This window comes from Styela clava, chromosome 10, assembly GCF_964204865.1.
Source record: "Styela clava chromosome 10, kaStyClav1.hap1.2, whole genome shotgun sequence".
NCBI classification, from domain to species: Eukaryota; Metazoa; Chordata; class Ascidiacea; order Stolidobranchia; family Styelidae; genus Styela; species Styela clava.
Genome location: NC_135259.1, coordinates 13,530,317 through 13,553,848, shown reverse-complemented (window position 1 = coordinate 13,553,848; position 23,532 = coordinate 13,530,317). Strand labels below are relative to the sequence as shown.

Below are 23,532 nucleotides of genomic sequence, written 5' to 3'. Positions count from 1 at the left end.
ATTTATAGAAACTGGATCTGTAGTTGATGCACACAGATCAGGAAGATCAAGGAGCGGACGCTCTGAGAAAAACATTCAGAGTTGGGTTAGTTCCAAATTCTCTGTTAAAGAGGCACTGAGTTTGCCTTACTGATTTATATGCTTCTTGCCAGCAATTTTGCACCTCCTTTCCTGGGTTAATCTCCTTGTCATTCTGTGATTTGATGAAAAATGTGAACAATACCTGAATTTTACTACTTATCCAACATACTATATTATCGAAAAAGTGAACGATCTATGATGAGTACCTGAAAAGCAAATCAAAACTAAAAGTGTGTACTTACTTTGAGACACCCTGTATAAATAAATATAATGTATATATATAATTTTATTAAGAAAAGTTTATACTCAGTTGATATTTTTCGTTCCTTGACTGAGACCGTATCATCGACCTCCAAATCACTGCATTGATGCATAGACAAATCATCCATAATACGGCAGTTGTCGCATTCAAAAAGTATTTTTCTTGTCACTGAAATGTCATTTCATATAGTATTCAGTAATCCACTATTCTTTTCCGTCGGTTTAATACCACTATATCGCAGTAACATAGAAATATTATTTTTTAACTTATTTTGCATTGCTATCGGAAAGGATGCCCTTTAGAATATTTGTGATGTTTAATCAGTAAAACAGTCCATTTTTTGCTTGTCTATTGACCCGATGGTGCAATGAATAGAGCAGTGGGTTTTAACCTTTTTGGTGACACGAAACCCCAATACAAGATTTTGACGCTCGGAGAGCCATTGTACAATTTACTATGTGTGTACTTTTGGTTATGTGATTCTGTTTATTATTATAAAATGTGCCAAACAACAAAAACTCGTCGCGTAAATCTTGAAGATCTGTCACAGGACACTAGTGAAACGCACTTAAATATATGATTATATTATTCTCGTGTATTTGGTTATATTTAAACAATATACATGACGTCACGCTAATAACCGAATTGCGTAAGTCATTTTTGGCGATTTTGAGTTTTTTCTAAAATAGGTATTAATATAATGCTGCGCACCTGCCTGTTAACTCAAATTTTATTTTAAGAATTCCGAAACCCAGGAAAATGGAGATTTAGTATGACGTGCAAATTTGTGCAATTGTTTCGTCATAATGAAATATCATTGTTATCGCAAGGCTATTGTGACGTCACAGACGTAAAATAACCTTGCCGAAGCATTTTCAGTTTTTGCATCTCGGATTCTAGCTTATCGCGTATTGATTTGAATTTATACTACAGTATAGGAAGGCGTGCACTTGTGATATTCCCTGTCCGAGTCCAATTCATCTTCTTGGCTTTTATACTGGGTGCATTGCTGTTTTATTCTTTACATTTAATCTTAGTCCAAATCGGTGGGTATGCAGAACGTGTTATATTGATGAAATATATATTTTTAAACATAAAAAATAATGTAATTGGAACTGATTAGCTATTTTGGGGATTGAACATTGTAGATACTGAGTATTACATTCGTTTTTGGAATGTTTAGTTTTCAGGACTGGTGCATATAGTAAAGTTGCAAAGTCATAGACACATATCTGCCTAAGTCACAGAGAGCCATTATGATGTCACTTAACTGCGTCATACAAACTAACTTAAATCCGGCTACGATCAAAAAATTGAACCATGGCAAATTATTGACTCTCAATGGCATAACAATGTCATTGGGAAGTTTTTTACGTTTTTCTCAAAACTGCTAAAAATGACTTACGCAATTCGGTTATCAGCGTGACGATATATAAAATCATCGATTCTTAGATTTCAAGGTAACCCCGCAAAACCCCTGGCCTGTACTGACCAAATACAACCAACACCCCCTTTCCAAATTTAGCTCACTTTGTCATGCTATCCTTCTGGCTACAAGTATATATTTGTGCTTCGAAACCCAGTGCCTGATACCATTTGTGTCCTCTGCGTTTGAATATTGATATTGCACTGTAGACAATTGTACAGTACTATATAAACACCATAGAATGTGTGACACATTGCTAGTAAACCATTATGTCTCACGGCCAATGCACATTGCCGATTCGAATTAGGTATCGTGCCCATCACACAATTAAAGTGAGTCTGTTTAATTAAGCTAGGAGAATCCCTGCTTTATGCTTGTCAGTTCATTTTGCTTGCCAGCAACAAATTTACGAGTAATTATCCGCCTATGCCTTATGCCCAATAAAATGCATTTCAGGTCGCATTGTTGTAATACAAAATAAAAAAGGATATCAACCCGAGGTGCATTTAATCGATACATTTTTCAAAATCCAATTTTGCTGTAAGCAACAAAATATTGCTGAGAGCTCGTTAATCGCAACTAGGAGGCAAACAAACTCAACAATGATTTACTTTAGAAACATTCAGAATCAAATTCAGAAAGTCACGATGGAACAATAGCTAGATTTTAATACATGACAATGTTATTTTTTTTAAGATGAATAAAAAAAAGCATTGCGCCAGCTGAAAGAGTTCGCATATGGTGTGTTAGTTACGATAAAGTTCAAGGGGCCGCGAAGATTGCCTTCGATCAAAAAGGAACTCCATATCATCAAACTACAGCGAAAGTACAACCAATACAAAATGAAAACATAGACCAATTATATAGTTGTTTGAATCAAGTCAATATTCTAATCTGGACTGTGAATCAAGGCCGTCTTAACTTGTGTGAATCAAGGAGTCGATTAAAAACTTGAAAATTGACTCTCAATAATTTCGCTTTGGGGGAACTCCCGTACATGAAACATGTGTTGCAATTATGTAGGTGGTTTCAGTACATACATTACAAAACGGCATTTGTTTTGCTAGGTTGCAGTATAATCAACGAAAGAGTGGATCCATAGGATTCGGGGAAATCGGAAAAAAAATATTAGCGTCACAGCGATTTCTTCCATCTTCAAGTACCAATAATATGGAATATATTGGTGAATTATTTTAGGGGAAAAGTTTCCATGTCAAATACTCAGCGGCATTTAACTTACAAAATTAATAACATAAAAAAAATACAAAAACCATTAAAAAAACCGAATATATATGAATGGTCAGGAATTGAAATTTTGCGCGTGGACAAACTGTTATCAGCTGAAAGAGTCTGCTCTTTAGTGATGGCGGCGACTGTTTCAAAGGCCGTTGCATGGGAATTTCTTAGGCGCGAATGTGTATTTTTGAACCTTTCAAAAATTCTGGCTGCGCCTATGAATATCTGCAATTTTGCGAAGCGGAAGAAAAAATATCAACGCATACCATCCTCGTAATTGTTTTGTAGTATATTTACTAATATAGATACACAAGTAAGTTCATTTTTATTTTCGCGATATTCTTTTTGCGTCATGGTGAAAGAACTGAATATCTCCGAAAAACAATATCTGAATCTTTTCGAAATGAAAATATATTTATTATATAAAAAATAAAACATCAAACTTTTAAGTGAAATATCGGGCCTCACAAGACTTAGAGGAAATTTGAAAATGAATAAAAGTGATAGAATTTTAGTCGTTTTATTAACCATGAAGTACTGGGGATTCGGAATGATTTGTTCATAGTTAGGGAAAAAGGCGACTTCTCTCAAAAGCAACAAGAAAAGTCCCAACAACAACAATTTGGCAAAACTTTCCATATATATATATGTCGCGCCCAATAATAAAAAGAATATATTTACAATTGACGATTGCCTGACATCGAATCCCAGTTAATTTCCACTTAATTTAAACTTTCACCTATTAACTAAATTGTTATTGTGTTGCCACGACGTTCAATAAAACCCTAGTGAGGTACGCGACATCACAGGAAAATCCTAATCAAAATAGATAATATCACCCCGCGGCGCTATTGGAAAAGAATGAAATTTTAATTTAGATCATCGAGTTAGAAGTAGGAAGCTTATACTCTAATCAGATTCAGACATTACAATCATAGTGGAGATATGGAAATGATAGTAATATTGTGCGATAAATTAGGCATTTTTGTACGGTTCTAGCTTAATAAAAATAGTCCGCTATTGGGTTATCTGTGTTATCCGGAATGATTGTTAGTTCAAATAATAGACTCAACAGGCAATATAGCAACGCTATTAAATGAAGATTGAAGTTGTGCAATTCTGGTTGAATGAATTGAAAACTTCAGCACTGGCTTAAAATACTTGACTTTTTTAGTATTGTTCGCTATTTTTTGTTTAGGTTCGTTGCATAATCAGGAATGAAATTTTAAATCATCAACGGAGGATTAATATGGAAAAATTGCAAAAAATTATCAATTTTTTTATAATCATGTCATTAGCGACATTAAATTCGTGCAATCAAAACGATAACGATGGTAACGATAAGAATGGTCACGGTTCGATGGTCCAAGCCAAAGAAGTTAAAATAGAATGGAATGTGGAAATTTCTTCAATTATAATCAAAGTAAGTCAAAAATTTAATATGATTGTTTCAGTTATCTCGACGCTAAGAGATTAAGATGGTTAATTGTCAATAAAAGTCCAGATTATTTTGGTAATAAAAAGACAACAGCTAAAACGAATGTACGGTAAGTATATCGCTATTCTATCAAACATTTGAATTATTGAACCAGGTATTCGAATGACGATTAAGACAATATATATATACATTTTATTTCTTACTATGTGGTGCATAAAAGTATACTTTATATTTTAGTGTATAATAAACAATTCCTGAACATATCACCAAAACAGTTTTCCCATAAATTGAGTTAAAACAGAGAAATTTGGGCTCAAAATTAGGGTCATGTAGGCATAACAAATAAATAAAACTAAGAGTACTGGGCCTTTCGCAAACATTTGAAATAAATTCGTTGTAGTTGTGGAGAATGGCGATTTTTTTACAACACCTTGAGCACTTTAGCAAAGGGATAGACCTATGACCAAAAGTACAATTCCCGTAATGGTATTTACAAAAATTCTTCTATCTTTTAGCTTGAAGCCCCCACACTAGGATGGGTCGGAATTGGATTTGCACCGTCAAAGCATACGAAAAGTATGGAGGATGCTGATATTATTATAGGCGGCGTAACAAATGAAGGAAATCCATACGTGAAGGTAAGAACGGATATTTTCAGTCTCGTATTTTTGAAAAGAGAACTTTGGAAAAAAAACGTGCTTTGTTCGCGTATCCGATGAGTGCTGGTAACGCCCGCTCGGACTATGTGTCAAATCATACCCAGCCGAGCGGTAATTCGAAAAACTGCTCAAACATCAAATTACATTTCATTGTTGCATGGGCGTCAAATGGAAATTCCCCAATCTCGAAAGTTTCATCCTGATATAGAAAACGTAAGAACGGCGCGGTGTTTGGTACGCTTTGTTTGTATTCTATAAACTCGAATAGATTTATTACCCGAGGCCTATAATTTGCATTGCCTGTAACTATTTTAAAGGATATTTATTACTCAATAGTCAATACTAAGTAAAACTTATTCAAATCTATAATTACAGATCTAATATATATTTTTGAATTAAACATTTCTTGAATTAAACATTTCCTGTTTGTGGTATTTCTATTTTTGAAATCAAGTTAAATTTTAGATAGCACTATAATTATGAACAAACTGATTAAAAATATATAACTCTAAAATTATTGTTCGATAAAAATGAGAACACACGCCATCATTGATATTTCAATTCTTAACGATAAGCCCAATATACTACAACGAAAAAAATAATTAAATATCAATTCAATTATCAAGTAATCATACAGAATCCCAATTTTTAAATTTTTTTTTACCACAGGATGCTCATGCGATACAAAACGGTGTCTTGTATATCGATGAAAGTCAGGACGTTCAACTATTAGAAGGTAGAGAAGAAAACGGACATACCATTGTGATATTCAGGCGAAATATTACATCGAATGATTCGCGAGACGATAGAACAATTCAGGTATATCCACAATATATTTTATCAAGATCAAACACTCCCTCGGTCCTAATTTTAAGCGGTACCTAAACTTAGCTAATTCGTGACTTTTGCCGACATTTTATAATTGTCCGTACACTGGTACGGGCAAAGCGGTCTGATCTAGAAACATGTATTCTAAGAGAACGTCCCACGTAAAAATCAAACACTGTTACGTGTGACGCGGCCTATTGTGACCTCATTAAAAATATTAAACAATGAATAAGCAATGACGTGGCTATAAAGGCACAATTTCAAATCTCTGTTAATTTCCGCGTATGTTAATTTCTCTGAAGGCAGACAAAAAAACATTTCAAACACTAAAATAAAACATTTTTGTAGGTCGGAGAAATGGGAGTGATTTGGGCATATGGAATTGAAGACCTAGGTGACGCCATAGGCAGCAAAGATTACCACGGAGAAAACAGAGGTATGCCTTGTGTCAACTGGTATTTATTTATTAGCTTATCTATGATATCAATAAATCAATATGTGACTCAACGCTTGTACACTAACGCTTGTAATAAACTTTAGTCATTTGAAAGCCATTGCACGCAGAACGAACAAGACCTGAACTATTAAAAATGCGAATTCAGGCTATAGTGACCATTTCTCATGATAAATATTTCCGCGTAGGATGTATTTTTCAATGACTAAGGTGAGGTGTCTGCTCAAGAAGGATTTGATGAACACATTTGCATACTAGCATATGCTTATATTAATTTCGCGATTCTTATTTTTTAAATTTACGACATCATTGAGGAGTAAGGGGGAGTGACCCTAGCACAGATTTTGCTGACTTCAAAGATAACTTTCTATTCATGTGCAAATTTAGTCAATAGACATTTAAATTGAGTTTTTCAATAGTACGTCCGGAACCAACATCCCTAACTCGAGCGTTCCGGAATTGAAAATGTTGGAATAGTTATGGATATATGTTCTCATTCGCTATTTAAATGGCCTACTCCGTAGAGGGGATATGGGGCTACCGATACCATATCCAATGTAGTATATCTCATACTTGTTGACGACCTGTACTTACTTTGATATTGAATATTCAAATGATTTTGAGAAATAAATTACTTCTAAAACTTAATCCCAGAGCCTAAACCGAGCCCAGCTGAAGAAAGTCTGTATGAGTTTGTGTTATGTCGATGCACCATGTAATTATCTTTCTTGTACTTAGTTATAATCCCCAGGAATATATTAATTTATTTTTCAGGATACACGACAATATCATTTATTCCGGATGAAGTCCTAGATAAACGTACTGGTAAGTAGTCAAATTTAGTTACTAAGCAATGTTCATGAGTTTGATTGATATATAAAGACGGTGCAAAATTTTAAAGTTAAATATAACATCGACATTTCAAGTGAAAATAGTTACGTTTGGGCTTGACATTTTTTATAAAGAATATTTCAATACAGATGAAGCATTTCAGCATCAAATAACACTGGACAAGGACGATAAAGTTGTTCTTCAATGGAGAATTGAACAAAGAGATATCGTATTTGAGGTTAATTGGATATTTATCGCCTATTCTAGATTACATAATGTTATGTAATACAGTCATGCAAGCTCGCAAATTGTGAATGAATATTCAGGAGAAATTATTTAATTCCCTTGCTTTTTGGCAAAGTACTATCCATTCTTCAACAATTTCTCATGTTTGGTCACTGTAACACGTTTATTCCAGAGCCTGGTAGAATATTTTTTATCGTTAAATTCTAATTTCTAGATGACTGTGGAAACCCGCGGTTGGGTTGGTCTCGGATTTGCTCCTGATAAAAGCATGAAAAACTCTGACATTATACTAACATGGGTTGATAGAAATGGCTCACCGCATTTATTCGTGAGTATATCATTTATATTTATAATGCCAATAACTTATTACGCTTCGCTCACACGACGTTATTAATTCTTTAAGCTATATAGTAAACGGAAATAGATGGCGCCAAAATTTATTTCAGCACACTATCGGAAGGCGGCAAATTTCTACTTAATTATTTTTAGCGTGGCAAAGCACCGTTTTCCTATAAACGATAAATAATACATACATTTAAGCTATCACTTGTGGTAGTCATCTATTAATATATTATTCTACATGCCCTCATAGGATTGTTACGGAATGTCCAATATTCTTCCTCATATTGACAAACATCAAAACGTTGAAATATTGAAGCACGAAGAGAACGATACTCACACCACAGTACAATTCAAAAGATCTCTCATCAGTTGGGATTCAGACGATAGAACGATTGAAGTTAGTATGTCGTAAATAAAATGTATTCAAATGATACTCCTTTAAAACACCAACTATTTTTAAATAGTTATCACCCATCATAAAAAAAACGAGAATGTATCATCTAACATTTCCTACTTATAACTAGTTCCCTTCCTTTTGCGTGACTGTGTGCAACTTATAGCTCTGAGCGAATTCTCCCATAAAAAATCGTAATTTGAAGCTTTGGAAACATTATAAAGCGAGATAGAAGAACGAATAATACCCAACCTCATCTTTAGGCGAATACGCAGCAAAAACAGCGACTTACCTACGCGAGAATTCCTATTTGGCTTTGTTTTTATAATAACATTTACAGGATAGGAAAATTTTCATATCTATCACAGCAGGACTTAACGAACTTCGGCCTCTCATTCTGTTGCCAGTCTAAGTCGGTTTTAGAAATAGTTAAACAGTTATTTGTTTCAGATGCATTGACTTGATAGTTGAATAAGGCCGTAATCGACCAGTGCTTACTTAAACCACCCTACGACGGCGAAGAGTCCAGCAATTCTCTCGCACATTGCGAAATTTAATCAAGTTTAACATGCATATCTTTCTCCTGATTTTTCACCTATTTAATTACTTTAAGTATGTTTTAGAACGCAGATACGTTCGTGATATGGGCATATGGATTACACGATATGGTTGAAGTTCCGCGTTCTGTCAACTATCATTTTAATAGACGAGGTACATAAATTTAAAAAAAATTTTATATGGATGCATCGATAGTTTTAATATTGATAAATTCGACGTGCATTTAATTGCTTGAGTACTTGAAACATAACTCAGATTCATAAATAAAAAACCCACTTTAGAGAAGAAAAACTAAATTTTAAGGCATTTAGTGTATATTCGAATATAATTCGTTGGTCGGACTCAAAAAAGTTATAAAATAGTTTGGGAATAAATACCAAAGAGTTTGTGATTAAAAATTGTTTTTTTCGTCCAAGAAAAACGGGTAAGCTCTGATTTACTCTCATTTGTATGTTACAATGCTCCAATATTTTTGAAGCACAAGCTTGAAATTACTTTTGTTTTTATCCGGGTCTCATTTATGATAATTTTTTAACATTAAATTCTATATCCACGTTCTCTATTACAGGCCACAAAAAGATCAACTTTTTTCAAAGGCAGAAAGGTAAGGTATCGCACACGTTAAATACATTATTTTCCGCTAATTGTCAATTACTAACTTCACAACCTTGAATTCAGAATAAGATAACTAAGAAAACTATTATTTACATAGATAACGATTTGATCCCGAAGGAATTTGCGTCAATGTCGTTAGGACAACGAGGAGACGTGGAACTAAGATGGGCGTCAAACGAAGAATATATATACTTCGAGGTATTTGTTTCTTGATGCGATATTTTGGACTATAATTTTTCTAAATTATGATCTTTTTGTAGCCAATTTAAAGCTTTCATTGGTCCTGTGCAAAAAAGATCAGTTACGCCTCCGCTATTGAGCGTGCTTAGCGAGTGCTTTCTCCATGGTCGAAGGGTTTACTATTAGTATAAAAGATAGGTTAATACAACCAAGCAAACCTCGCGAACAAATATCAAGCTTTTATTCGTCTGTTTTTTGTTGATTGTATGGTATTTTTTATATCTTCATCCTTTTATTGACTTGGATAGTCGTCTTAAGGTCGTTGGCTTTTTTACATAAAATGTATTTTTAGATTTCCTAATTCATGGTCAACAGTACATTCGGTGCAACAAGACGCAATTTGACTAACAGTAGTATTCCAACCGATAAAATAATTTTTGCGAAGCAATACAGTATTTCTATGATGCTTTAGTCACAACATTCAACTCTGTTATTATTATTTCAGTTAAAAAAATCACCCAATGCAATCATAGCCAAAAATATTAACCAGAAGACTTCATTGTCATTTTTCAAACATATATCCAATATGCTATTGTAGCTTGGGGATCCACATCTCAATCAATTTTGCATCGAATCAATGTACTTCAGAACAGGGCGGTTAAAATCCTTTATCGTTCGTCTGCTCGCATAAATCTTAACATAATTTATAACAAAATTAATGTTTTAAAGCTTGCAGATATTTATAAATTGGAGATCTGCAAGCTTATGCACAAATATCACAACCATTGTCTACCAAGTGCTTTTGATGGTTATTTTATACGACAAAGTACTATACACACACATAACACAAGATCAGCCTCCACACACTCTTTTTATTTACGTCGTTTGTCACATTCCATAACCCAAAATTGCCTAAAGTACACTGGAGCGTAAATGTGGAACAATTTACCAAGTGAGTTAAAAAGCATGTCCCACCAGATATTCAAATCAAATCTAAAAAGACATTTAGTGTCTTAATATATACTTTAGGATGGACAAAAACTATTAATTGTGCTATGTTACATGAAAAAGTATTACAAATTATGTTTCATATTTTAGTATTAGTTAACATCAATTTACCAGTTTAAGCAATGGAGTATTCCTATCACAGTGCTTCCTATATTCAGATATTTCTATCATTGAAGGACTCCATAGTCTAGTGATTTTATACCAACAGTTATTTTCACCTCAACAAATGTCAATATTGTTTTTTCATTGTAGGCCTAGGCCTATTCTTATCACAGTCTGACAGTATCAAATCATTTACATTTGTTCCTAATATTTTTCTTGTTAGCTTACAAGCAGTACGGTACCGGTACTGAGATAACGCGTCAGGACACCAATGGTGAATATTTATTTCAACATCCAGCGTGCTAATTTCACTTTATTTATTTACCTGATCGGTGTCCATTGCTATATCGCTTCATAGCACAACCACGTTGTGATCAGGTCACCTTCAAAATTCCCCAGTTATTCTACAGAACAACATTTCGCTACAGCTACGTCTATGCAAACGGGAAATCCCGCGTTATTCGCTGCTATTATGGCACATTTAATGCACGGTAATTTTTAGTAATAATATATAACAATTGCAATTAGTTAGCTATTTAGTAAAATTTATATGGTATCTATTCGTTGAAACTCTTCTCCCCGATCTGTCAAACTAGGTGTTAGAACCTTGGGTGTCGCAGCTCGATAACCAGTTTTGGTTCCCCGCGGCTTCCCTTCCCCAGTAATTTAAATATCATTTTTTCTATATATTTTTGCATGTGTTTTTTGTTTTGTTTTTTACTGGTTGGAAAAAATAAACTTGACTTGACTTGTTCGAGCTTCAATATATCCCAATCTCATATATACATCTCATACCTGTTAATTCCTGTAAACTACACGCTTTACATCTAACTAGTCTTTGCAATTTTGCGCATTATTAGAGGCGTCATGGCCAGAGCAAATAACGCGCGTCGGAGAGCTATGACAGTGTACATGGAACAGTCAGTTCATCCACACTTAATTAGGCCATTTATGAATCTTGAGTGCGACCAGCGGACCCTCTTTAAGGCGATTTTTTCATATTTATATCTGAATGGCAACTTTTATTTCTGCGAAAATAGAACAAAATGTAAAATATTTTGCTTGATCGCGTTATTTTTTCATTCCCTTCTTCATTTTTTAATTCTGGCTGAAAAAATAGGCCTGGCTTGCCCAAAGGTCGCGCATCAATACCGGTAAAGGTTCGGCTGAGCACCGAGTTTGCCTAAAATGTCGATGCTTTGCCAGTATGACAATAAATCAAACATATACCAATAGGGCAGCTCTCGGTGAACGATCAGCGGATCGTAATGTTGCCTGAACGCCAACTAAATATATATCTACATCGAAGTATTAATCAACTCTCTGATGTTGGTAAATTTCAGAATACAATCGCTTTCTCACAATTAACGCTGTCGTTTGTATTAAACAGTTCACAGCGCCCACGTCTGGCTGGATTGGGCTTGGTTTATCTTCAGAAAGTGGAAAAAATATTCAAGATTTATTCATAGCCGGAGTAAATGGATCTGGAGAGAATTATGCATTTGTATGAATATAATATTATTTCAATGTATTCTCGAGTTGATTATAATAACCTGCTTATTTGCTTATAATACTAAATATTTTTTTTTTCGAAACGATATGGAGCAATTTGCTTGGAATTTCTTTGGTTGAATAAATGTTGGTATGATAAGGAAAAGACTGAGTGCTGGATCAATGTAACCTCATTCAATATTCGTCATATATACTAGCAACAATTTACTGATATCTGATTCATTCTGGTTCTGCTATAACTCAGGATATGCATGTAGAACCATCTAAGCCACCTTCGCTAGACGAACAACAAGACATAGACGTTCTTGAAGCTTCGGAATATGGATTGAAAACAAAGATTTTAATGAGGAGAAAGCTTAAGACTGGAGACGATTACGATGCAGCAATTACGGTATGAAATTATGCTCTCCTGGCCCCAAGCTACTTCAAATATTATATAGTGAAGCTACTCCCGACACTGTCAAAAATTTATTGCTATGAGGTATATTAGTATACTCAGAGGTCGTATCACCTACTATTTTTTTAATGAATTTGCCATTTTTATAACTAAAATGTATTTCATATTCAGAAGGGACCTTTGAACGTCGTGTGGGCGTTTGGATATAGAGATATCACTACACCAAACAACATTGATTTTACGCGTACCGAGAGAGGTAAGTATTTCCATTCCATTTAACGGGGGAGGAAAGCTAATGGTAAAATTAAATAATCTTTCGACTCGTGACTTCTCTGGTTAATTCTATTTGACAAGCTGTTACCATTGCGACAAGGATTCAAAAAATTGCCGTACATGATAAATCTCTACTAGTTTCGAGTCTATTTTCTTTCACGTAATCACATAACTGTGTCATGAAATAATAGTCTACCTTTCGCCATAACTATTAAAGCATTACACTTAACTACGTTGACTTAGGGAACCCTATTCTCATCACCTCCCCCGGGTGTCATAAATTTGATAGACAATACAGAAACGCAAAAATTATGGATCTTTCAAGAATCGTAACTTCTTATATATAAGAGGTTGTATGTACATATATATAAAGCGTATTCACCAAAATATTCCTCGAGTAATATAGCAACAGACAACAACCAAACTGGGGTGAAATCTCTCACATACGCGGTCTGCTAAAATGAGAATTTTTTCTTTCGTCGATGATTACCTGAAAAATCTTAGACATAATTAGAAATGTAAAATAATATTTAATTTAAATCAATACTTTTACAGGAATCATAGCAATTAACCTGCTCAAAGATACATCAAAAAGTAAGTTAGTAGATTTTGATTTCAAAATAATCAAACTTTTTTGGTTTTGATGAGGATTTATGCATCATTTAATATTTGTTTCTTTTATCATATGTTACAGTGAACAATGATCAAGAAACTGATCCTGGCCACGATCAAGGAGAATACTCAGACCACCATCACGGACCAGATAATGACCATGATCACGGTCCGTATCCCGAGCATACTCAAGGACCAATTCATAACAACGATCACGGACACGGACCAGATAATAGCCATAATCATGTTCAATATCCTGACCATACTCACGGACCAATTAATAACAACGATCACGGACACGGACAAGATAATGACCACAATCATGGTCCGTATCCCGACCATACTCACGGACCAATTAATAAAAACGACCACAAACACGGACCAGATAATGAAAATATTCATGGTCCGTATCCCGACCATACTCACGGGCCGATTAATAACAACGATCACAACCACGTACCAGATAATGACCATGATCATGGACCGTATCCCGACTATACTCACGGGCCAATTAATAACAACGATCACAGACACGTACCATATAATGGTCCGCATTCCGACCATACTCACGAACCAATTAACAACAACGATCACAGACACGGACCAGATACTGACTATGGTCATGATTCGTACCCCGAGCATACTCACGGACCAATTAATAACAACGATAACGGACATGGACAAGATAATGAACACAACCATGGTACGTATCCCGACCATACTCACGGACCAATTAATAACAACGATCACGGACATGGACAAGATAATGACCACAATCATGGTCCTTATCCCGACCATACTCACGGACCAATTAATAACAACGACCACAAACAAGGACCAGATAATGAAAATGATCATGGTCCGTATCCCGATCATACTCACGGACCAATTAATAGCAACGTTCGCAGTCACGGGTCAGATAATGACCATAATCATAGTCCATATCCCGACCATACTCACGAAACAGTTAATAATAACGATCATGGTCACGGACCAGATAATAACCATGACCATGGTTCGTATCCCGACCATACTCATGAACCAATTAACAACAACGATCACAGACACGAACCAGATACTGACTATGGTCATGGTTCGTATTCTGACCATACTCACGAACTAACTAATAACGACGATCACAACCACGGGTCAGAGAATGACTATGATCATGGTCCATATCCATATCATCGCGACACAGATTCTACACACAGTCAGGCTGATGGCCACCAACGAAACAATATTTTCTTCGAAGAATTATTTCTCGACGAAAATAGAACAGTATTCCTATCATTTGTGTACGACGAGAAAAACATAATATTTGAGGCAAGTATCAAGTTATTGTGCCACTCAAAAACGCATTTTAAATATATCTATTCTGTACCAGATTGAGATTTCCGAAGCTAATTTTGATAATATAAGGCCTCCTTGGATAAGATGTTCGGCCTGTAGCTTTTCAATGGGGCGCCCGTTGATACCTGCCGTACTTTGCAAAAAGTTAACAATAGACTGCGAATATTTAATACTTAACGACGGAAGTAGTTTCTTTGAGGCAATCACTTCTATTTTCCATCTAATTTTCGCAAGTCCAACGGGACCCGATATCCCATCTGCAAATTATTATAATTCACAGACACATTAGGCATTCGATATATTTCTTTTCACATTATATATGGCATTCCATATACTTTATTCGTATTATTCATTTGGCCTCGGTGCTCACATATTTGAGCATTACTCAAGCTGTTCAAACACTGAACTGGGAATCAAGAAGTTTTGTCAATCCGGAGCCACAGCGAGAGAGCACTAGACTACTAGAGGGATGAGAATTTAACATTACTTTTTCTCACTCTACATCCTCAGTCGAAGTTTACAATGAATTTTGCACCTTCAGATGACAGCACCTACAACAGGATGGATGGGGCTTGGAATTTCACCGGGATATAACATGGTTGATGCCGACATCATTATAATGGGCGTTTATGATGAAGGAGATATGAGGCCATACCTTATCGTGAGAAAGCATATTGCTATTTCTTTTGTTTACACTCAATTAATTATTCAATCCTACGAGCATATATATACTGTACCTAAAATATGGAAGTTTTTCCGACCAAAGTCAGACTTTCTTGGACAATGGGTTTAAAACGACTTTGTACAATTTTCACGGTAGGATACAAATGCAATAAACAACGGTGTTCCCCGAGTTAATGAAGAGCAGAACGTCATCGCAGCAAGCTCTTCACAAAATGGAACACATACGACGATTGAATTCAGTCGACCAATTGTAACTACACTTCCTGGAGACAGAGGCATTGAGGTGAGTAGCTTACGATTTTTAAATAAAAAAGGAGGCACAATCCCAAATACCAGTATACTCAATGAAGCAATAGTTTCATATTTTAGATTTGATTAGTATGCACAAAGTGTACCTATGAATTATTTTGCTGAATTATTGTTGCTATTTGGGTGATTGTTCAAGTAGTTGAGAGAACGTTTTTCGACGTAACTAATGGAGCAATCGAGTGCTTTAAAATGGACGAATTCGCTAGGAAACTATAGCCCAAAATTTCTCCCAAGTTCTAGGCGACCGGTATTTCTTCATAATTTTGCTGTTTCGTTTTATATCATGGGAACACTTTTTTGACGTATGGAATCGCTTTATTCAGTCGGGATTTCCCGCTGATTTATGAGCAAACTAGGTGCTGAACCTAAAAATACCGTACCGGTACCGATGCGGCTACGTTTGTTCATACTCTGTATACATCGTTACATAACTTTAGTTACTATAAAATAAAGTAGAAATTTTTTTTCCAATATTTGATTTTCCGTTTAACATTTTATGCTGTAGATTGCAGGATAGAAATCGTTGCACATAATTTTCTTTATTTTAGAATGGTCTCGTAAACATCATTTGGGCATATGGATCGACAGATGTTCGTGACTCACTAACGGCATCGTTCTATCACTTCAGAAACAGGGGTGTGGTACTCAATATCTTTTCGTAGGCCTAGTCGTTATCTCGTGTTAAGTTGAAGATATTGATTTATATCATATGCGATATGCAAATCAGATAGATGGACAATACCAAACCAAAAATACATAGGTTCTTGGCTTCCTTCCAATAGCATGGTAGATCCCCGCGTAGCAGTGGTAACTATTTTAGCAGTTTAAATCTTGTTCCATTATAACTGTAAAAATTATACTTTTGACTTTGGCTAAAATTTTAATGTTATTTTTATAGTTTTACTTGCAAAATAAGATACAATTGGGTGAGATTTCTGATGCATTGCAAAATTGTATTATATTATATAAATGAATTGTTATATTGCAATTACAGGAGCTGTGTCCGTCGAATTCTTTTTGCCAAGTGAGTATTATTATTTTTTGTCCCATTCACGAATATTACTTATGTCCATGAAAAAAAGACTTACTTGCTAAAATACTTTTATATATTATTTCAAAATTTTCCAGATTCCAAAGTACCCATGGATAGAGGTGAGATCTTCTTGTTTAACAAATTTTTGTTTTAAACGTTTCACGAAAATTGATTTTATTTATTGACAAAAACAGCCTAAATCTACAACACGCGATAATATATATATATATATATATGATAGATTAAAGTAATCCGAATGCTTGAATATAAAAGATATAAATATATTTCTGAAAAAATCGAATTCCTTTGTTAGACTCAATACCGATAAATGGCCATAAAGTATTGGACAAATCCGGAAAAGTTATATTGCAGTGGCATTCTATGCTCACACCACCTACAAATCCAACGATGTTTTTCCAGGTGAAATCAAATGTATTTTCTGTTTTGTTTTTGCAATATATTAACAGTAAACTAATTTAATCACGTTTTGTTTAGCTCGCTGCTCCAACTACGGGATGGATAGGTTTTGGATTTACGCCAGGACACTCAATGGCTGGAGCGGACATTAGTCTATCAGGAATAAAAGACGGAATTCCGTACATATATGTATGTAAATAGCCTAATTTCCTATAATATCGTTCATTTGTTCACCCAATGTACAGTATATATTTTTTACAGGAGAATTCAATCTGAACTTAAATTATTTACTTATAGTCTATTTTCCAAATTATATAATTTCAGGATATGTATGGTATAAAGAATGGTGTTCCAATGCTGGATAAATTCAGAAATATTGACTTGATAGACGTAGTCGAAGATGGTCAAAAAACTGTTGTTATGTTAATGCGACAAATGAGAACTCCGGACCGCTATGCAGATTTAGACATGAGGGTACAAATAATAATATTATTTCTTTCATAAAGCAGCCTAGATTAATCCTGTTTATCAAATAAAAATATGGAAGTTTTAAACGATCAAGAATTAAATATGAAAGAAGCATACTTAAACTGGCAGCAAAACGGTGGTATTTACACCGATGTATCGGTATCGGGAATATCGGCCATTTGTTCGGTATCGGTATTCGTATCGGCTAAATATAGACCGATATTTCCAATATTTAGCTATTTAATCTGATCCAGAATGTTTCGAAAATGAGTTAGAAAACGGATTTTAAAATATTTTTTGCATGGAGGGATCATATCAGCGGTATTTGCCTCATTATTTCCGAGCCCCGTTCGTCCCCATCTCCGCTAGAAGAAACGGGAACAGGATTCTGACATGTTTTTAGCTATTTTCGCTGCCAAATTTTTACATTGAAATTTTTAATATTAGATGGTAATTGTGTAGAAATATATCAATCGAATATTAGCGGATTTTACAATGTGTAGAATACACAAGACGGCATTATATTGGCATCTCTAATTTATATATGATATGACATAGTTATTTGTAATTGGACGTCACACAACTCAACCTCTGAATATTGCCCGAGCGGTGTTTTAAAAATGTCGTTGGTTACTTGTCCAACTTTGCCACACTGTTCTGGGACAAGCGTAGGAAAGAGGGTCACGACATTTTTTCGTCCGATTCGGACCATAGATCTGCACGTTCGGCTGTATAGGTGTGGCATGTTTTCATAAAGAAAAAACGGGGCTCCTGAAGTATGCGAACCAAGATGGCGGACATCGGAATGTAATATGTGTACTAGGTTAGGGTTAGGCCATAATTTTAGGTACAAATACTACGAGAGGCACTTGGCTAGTCTTCGAACTCATAGTAGGACTAAAAAAAAAGAAAATTGGAATAAAATTATGGCCTAACCCTAACCTGTTACCCATGCTACGTTTCGATGTCCGCCATCTTGGTTCGCATACTTCAAGAGCACCGAAAAATCACTCAGCAAATATTTAGTTGGTTGGTCGCCTTCGCCCTACTATGTTATATTCAAATACATAGTTTGGTAGTAACTATAATTTTATGCAATTTCTATATTTCATGTACGTTAATTTCATGTTACCGTAGACAGGGCGAACGAATATAATATGGGCATTTGGTAAGCGCGATATCAATGACTCTATAACGGGATCGGACTATCATGGATCCAATCGAGGTATGGTAATTGTAATTGTGAGCTAATTCGGAGTGTTATTATAAAGTTCAAATGTGTTTGTTTCTATAGCAGGAAAGTGATCAATCAATTGAATAGACATGATGAATTTATCTATATTCTGCGTGAATGACATATATCGTCAGTAGTACAATGATATAACTTTTGTTTTCACAATTAGGTCACACTGGAATATCGTTCATACCACGCAACGATGCTCATAACAGCAATTATCACACTCACTCCAATGTTCACACTCAGCCTCATGGGCACACTCATTCAGGTCATGATCCAAACGCGCATACCCACTCAGGAAATGAAGAACACACTCACCCTGCCGACGGACATGACCACGCTCGTGTTGGTGACCATAAACACTCAGTAGATGACAGTCGTACTCACTCACATTCAGATAATGTTCATACTCATTCTGATCTAAGTGACCATACTCACTCTGACGGTGATGACCACACACACACTGGCGATGACGTCAATTCTGTGCACCCTAGTGGTGCTCACACTCACTCTGACAACGATGGTGATATTCCCAGAGATGAACACCTCCAAAGTGACGTCCAGTCTGAACAAGATAATCACATTCACTCTGGTGATGTTAACACACACTCTGACAACGCTGATCATGCTCACTCTGATGATGATGGGCACACTCACATGGATAATGACTCAGGAGACGATAATCATATTCCCTATGACGCTGATCACACTCACACAAATGATGAAAACCTCATCAACCTTAGTGTTGAAAACATTAGTATGGAGAGTGACCAAACGCAGTCTGAGCATAATACTGATGACCAGAAAGACGAAGAAAAATTTACCTTTGAACTTATGTCAAATCGTGTAATACTGAACAAAGAAAAAGGGGTATACCTCCAGTGGAGTTACAACGAACATAGGATCGTATTCCAGGTGTGTATTATTAATTGTGGCTCTAAACTCTGAAGATTACCAACAAAATCATAAATATCAGCTTGTCTGATCACTGTCTTATTCAACTAGCATACAACACGGTGGTTTTTTGAAATAAAATAAACCCAATATTCATTGTTTCATTTAGCTCACCATGCCAACGAAAGGTTGGATCGGACTTGGATTCTCACCGGGACCCAGTATGGCCGGTGCAGATATTATTATAACGGGAGTGAGAAATGACGGGATATATGCTTTGGTGAGTGTGTATTGCAAACACCTAATCATAACGGGAGATACTAAATTTACATTACAATTGTCAGGGTTGTAAATGTATTGACGTTGATCGCATATTGATTTTGAGGTTTGCCATTACTTTATTCATTTACGTTACTGGTCGCGTTTTGCAAATGTATTCATTCTTTTCTAATATATATCGTATTTATAGTAAATTTTGTTTCAGATGAATGTATTATACTCTCAGAGACCACAAGAATTAGCTGGACCACTAACCGAGTCATATAGTGCAGTAATTATAGTAATAATTTTGATTTTTTTCTGTAGGATGCGAATGCTGATAAAAACGGGCAACCTAAAATAGATTCTTCACAAGATGTTGACATCTTAAAATATTCACAAAACGGAACTTCTACTTCAGTTACTTTTACTAGAAAGTTGGATACAAAAGATATAAACGATAACGCGTTGAATGTATGTATTACATTATATTCGGAAAAATAATCTACCAATTTGCAAAGCAACGAATTTCATTATTAAATTTTATTCATAGGATACTTCGATCTCTTACCTCATATGGGCTTTCGGAAGAGCCGATATCGCAATATTACCAAGAAGATTTTATCATCGGAAAAACAGAGGTATGGAACAAGAATATAGGAAGTATTATATATAGAGAGAGAATTATATAGTATTGGACATATTATTATATCATTATCATTGATAAAAACTTGCATCAATTTGTTTTTCGAACAAAACCAAATCTTAAATCGCACAAAATATTTTCACTTATATATTTGTGGCCGACAAAAACCTAGACATCATGGAGGTATAGCTCCAGAATATACTGTCCCGGAAGGTTTGGAAAAGGAAGGCGTTACATGGCTATTATAATAGCTTAAAACCATGAAGCGGATACGCGATGTTGGTTCTCGTAACTTTAAAATCTACTGCTTCTTCCGACGATACTATTTGGTCAAAAAGAAATTCTATAACTACAAAAATTTTTCCGTTTTTGTTATTTATTTCAGTTTACTCGTGAGGTATCCGGCAGATCGGACAATATTTTAATGAATTTCGATGTCTTATCTAGTATTCAGCGAAATAAAATCTTTCTAACCTAGAACCTGGCTAAAAGCCACGAACACAATATGGCGTCTCGTGGCCAAATCAGACCCACACGTTGCTCGGTGATCCGTGAGAGGTTCAGCCACTAGATGCGCTATTAAATATCTGCATGTGACCAAACTACTGTTGCTTCCATTTTATTATTAATATTTTTAAGATGCGTTTAGACTATACTTACACAAAGTTCAATCATACTTTATTTCGCTATGTAGTCCGATTAAAAATTGGTGACAAAAGTTAGTTCATTACAATCTTATTGGTATATATTTATTTTTAGTTTGGAAAATGCTCAGATTAATTGACGGACCGGGTAAGCAGTTGTTGTTTATCTTTAGCTCGAAATCATAACATAGAGAGAGAGACGATTCTCGTATTTACAGCCGCGTTAATATAATGGATTTAAACCATGAACGTAACAAACTACAGTATAGTTTGATTACTTTCCTTATTCACTCTTATTTTGTACTATGTCTGTTAAATCTACTGATACAAACTTCAATTGACAGGTAAAGCATAAACTTTATGCCATTCTCATTACATCTCCATCTAATCACATGACAAATTAAAAAACTACTAATAGGAAAGTTTGAAATATTTTTATTTCACATTCATAGTCGGTTTAAAACAGCGTAATGATTATGAGACCTAATTGAATGAATAAAATTTATATTCGGGGAATTTAAAACGTTTTATTTGTACAAATTCGTTTCAGGTAATTTACCGATTGACTACGACACAACGCCTCTGAATCTCGTTTCTGCACATTTGAAAACAGGAAAAAGATCAATGAAGAAATTATAATTAATGATTCTGTTTGAGGCCGTTTAGGATACAAATGAACATTTTAAATCGGAAAATGACTTTAAGGCGATATCATGTCTGACGTGTTTGATAATTTCAGATAACATTGAAAGCACACGAGGCAAGAATGCTCACTTGTGTAATATATACAAGTCGCGTGAAGTGAATTTTGGAAATAGCCACGGTATTGCTAATCGGTAAAATGTTAGTAACCGTATCTTATCTCATGAACACACCTTATACATATCCTTCCTCGGTCAGCATAGCAAGACAAATTTTTAAGGCCATGTACATTAGGTAAATTGAAAACTGTCAGAGCTACATGGACTTGGGGCGCAAGAGCGGTAGATGGTATTGTAACTATAGCTTATACATTTGCTTCCAAATATCAACTGCCTATATCAGAGTTATGCAAAATAAATAAAAATATGGAGCAGTTAAAGTTCGGTGACTTGAATTTAAAAAAGAAATCTGCTGGTGCTGGTGCTTAGGGCACCACAGAAATTTTCATAAACTTTTAGGATAGGATAGGATTTACATATTTATCCCGGGGGAGAGGAAAGCCGATAAGACGGCTTATCCATATGGCGAACCACGGCCTCTCGTCCGGTTACCATTCCAAGTCGGGTATGGGATTAGTTTTACTGTATTGTTTGTTTTCGGAAGCATGGACTTGGTGGTGGAGGAAGCCGTAACCGACCAGCGGTTACGTGAACCACCCAACGACGGCGAGGAGTCCAGCAATCCTCTCGCTCATCCCTGCATGGGATTCGAACCTGCGAACCCACGCAGAGTAATTAGAGGTGCGGTGGCGAGCGTATTCCTAAGGGTTAGCCCGTTGAGCCACACCGCCGCACCACACTTTTTGTTAGTGCGGCGCCAAATTATCAAGGATAATGCTCACGGCGCATTTATTCTACACGAAAAAAACACTGATGCCTTCAAATAAAATTTTTAGATCGTTGATGTGTACTTTATGCCTTCTAAAGTTTGAAAATATGTAGACCGCGAATAGAGGCAATGTCAAATTTTCTTCCCCACCCTTGCCTGATTTTCGTTTGAAATACTAAAAAAATTACCCTTGTTCGTTGAACACGGTCCATCATATATATAAACTGCATTCAGCAAATCGCTCTGTTTGGGAACCGCTGCCATTAACGATTTTTCAATTATGACCCAGACCCAGTGTTTATGAAACAATTCGAGTCAGACCGCACAGACTTCAGTATTGGCCCAGTTGAAATAAAGTTCGCAAGTATGAGTAATGAAAATTGAAACTGCTCATTCAATTTCAGATAACATTGAACGCCAGTTTCATTACATTTAATATACTTTTCATGCCTATAAAGAACCAAAATTGTAAGTGTTTAGGGCCTCCAAAGGGTTTCATTTGGCCACGGTTGTGACCGTGGCCAATTTTCGCAATCAAGATGTTACTCAACTCTTGGCGAAACGGGCTGTAATTCTGACTACCGTTTTGAATAGCCTACAAACTATGT

At 35.4% G+C, this 23,532-nt stretch overlaps 1 protein-coding gene across 1 annotated transcript; it reads left to right on the top strand.

Moving 5' to 3' along the window:
- Nucleotides 1–4,183: 4,183 nt before the first annotated feature.
- LOC120337511 (uncharacterized) lies at nt 4,184–22,110 on the top strand. Its single transcript, XM_039405312.2, has 31 exons — nt 4,184–4,428; nt 4,959–5,081; nt 5,772–5,921; nt 6,279–6,366; nt 7,159–7,209; nt 7,365–7,453; nt 7,676–7,789; nt 8,054–8,200; nt 8,821–8,908; nt 9,324–9,359; nt 9,468–9,568; nt 12,051–12,164; nt 12,417–12,563; nt 12,741–12,825; nt 13,398–13,436; nt 13,537–14,777; nt 15,346–15,465; nt 15,625–15,771; nt 16,346–16,433; nt 16,792–16,821; nt 16,926–16,949; nt 17,144–17,250; nt 17,326–17,436; nt 17,572–17,721; nt 18,853–18,940; nt 19,119–19,867; nt 20,016–20,126; nt 20,432–20,578; nt 20,658–20,745; nt 21,510–21,542; nt 21,945–22,110. The coding sequence occupies exons 1-31, from the start codon at nt 4,255–4,257 to the stop codon at nt 22,031–22,033; spliced, it is 4,869 nt and encodes a 1,622-aa protein (XP_039261246.2). The 5' UTR covers nt 4,184–4,254; the 3' UTR covers nt 22,034–22,110.
- Nucleotides 22,111–23,532: the final 1,422 nt, after the last annotated feature.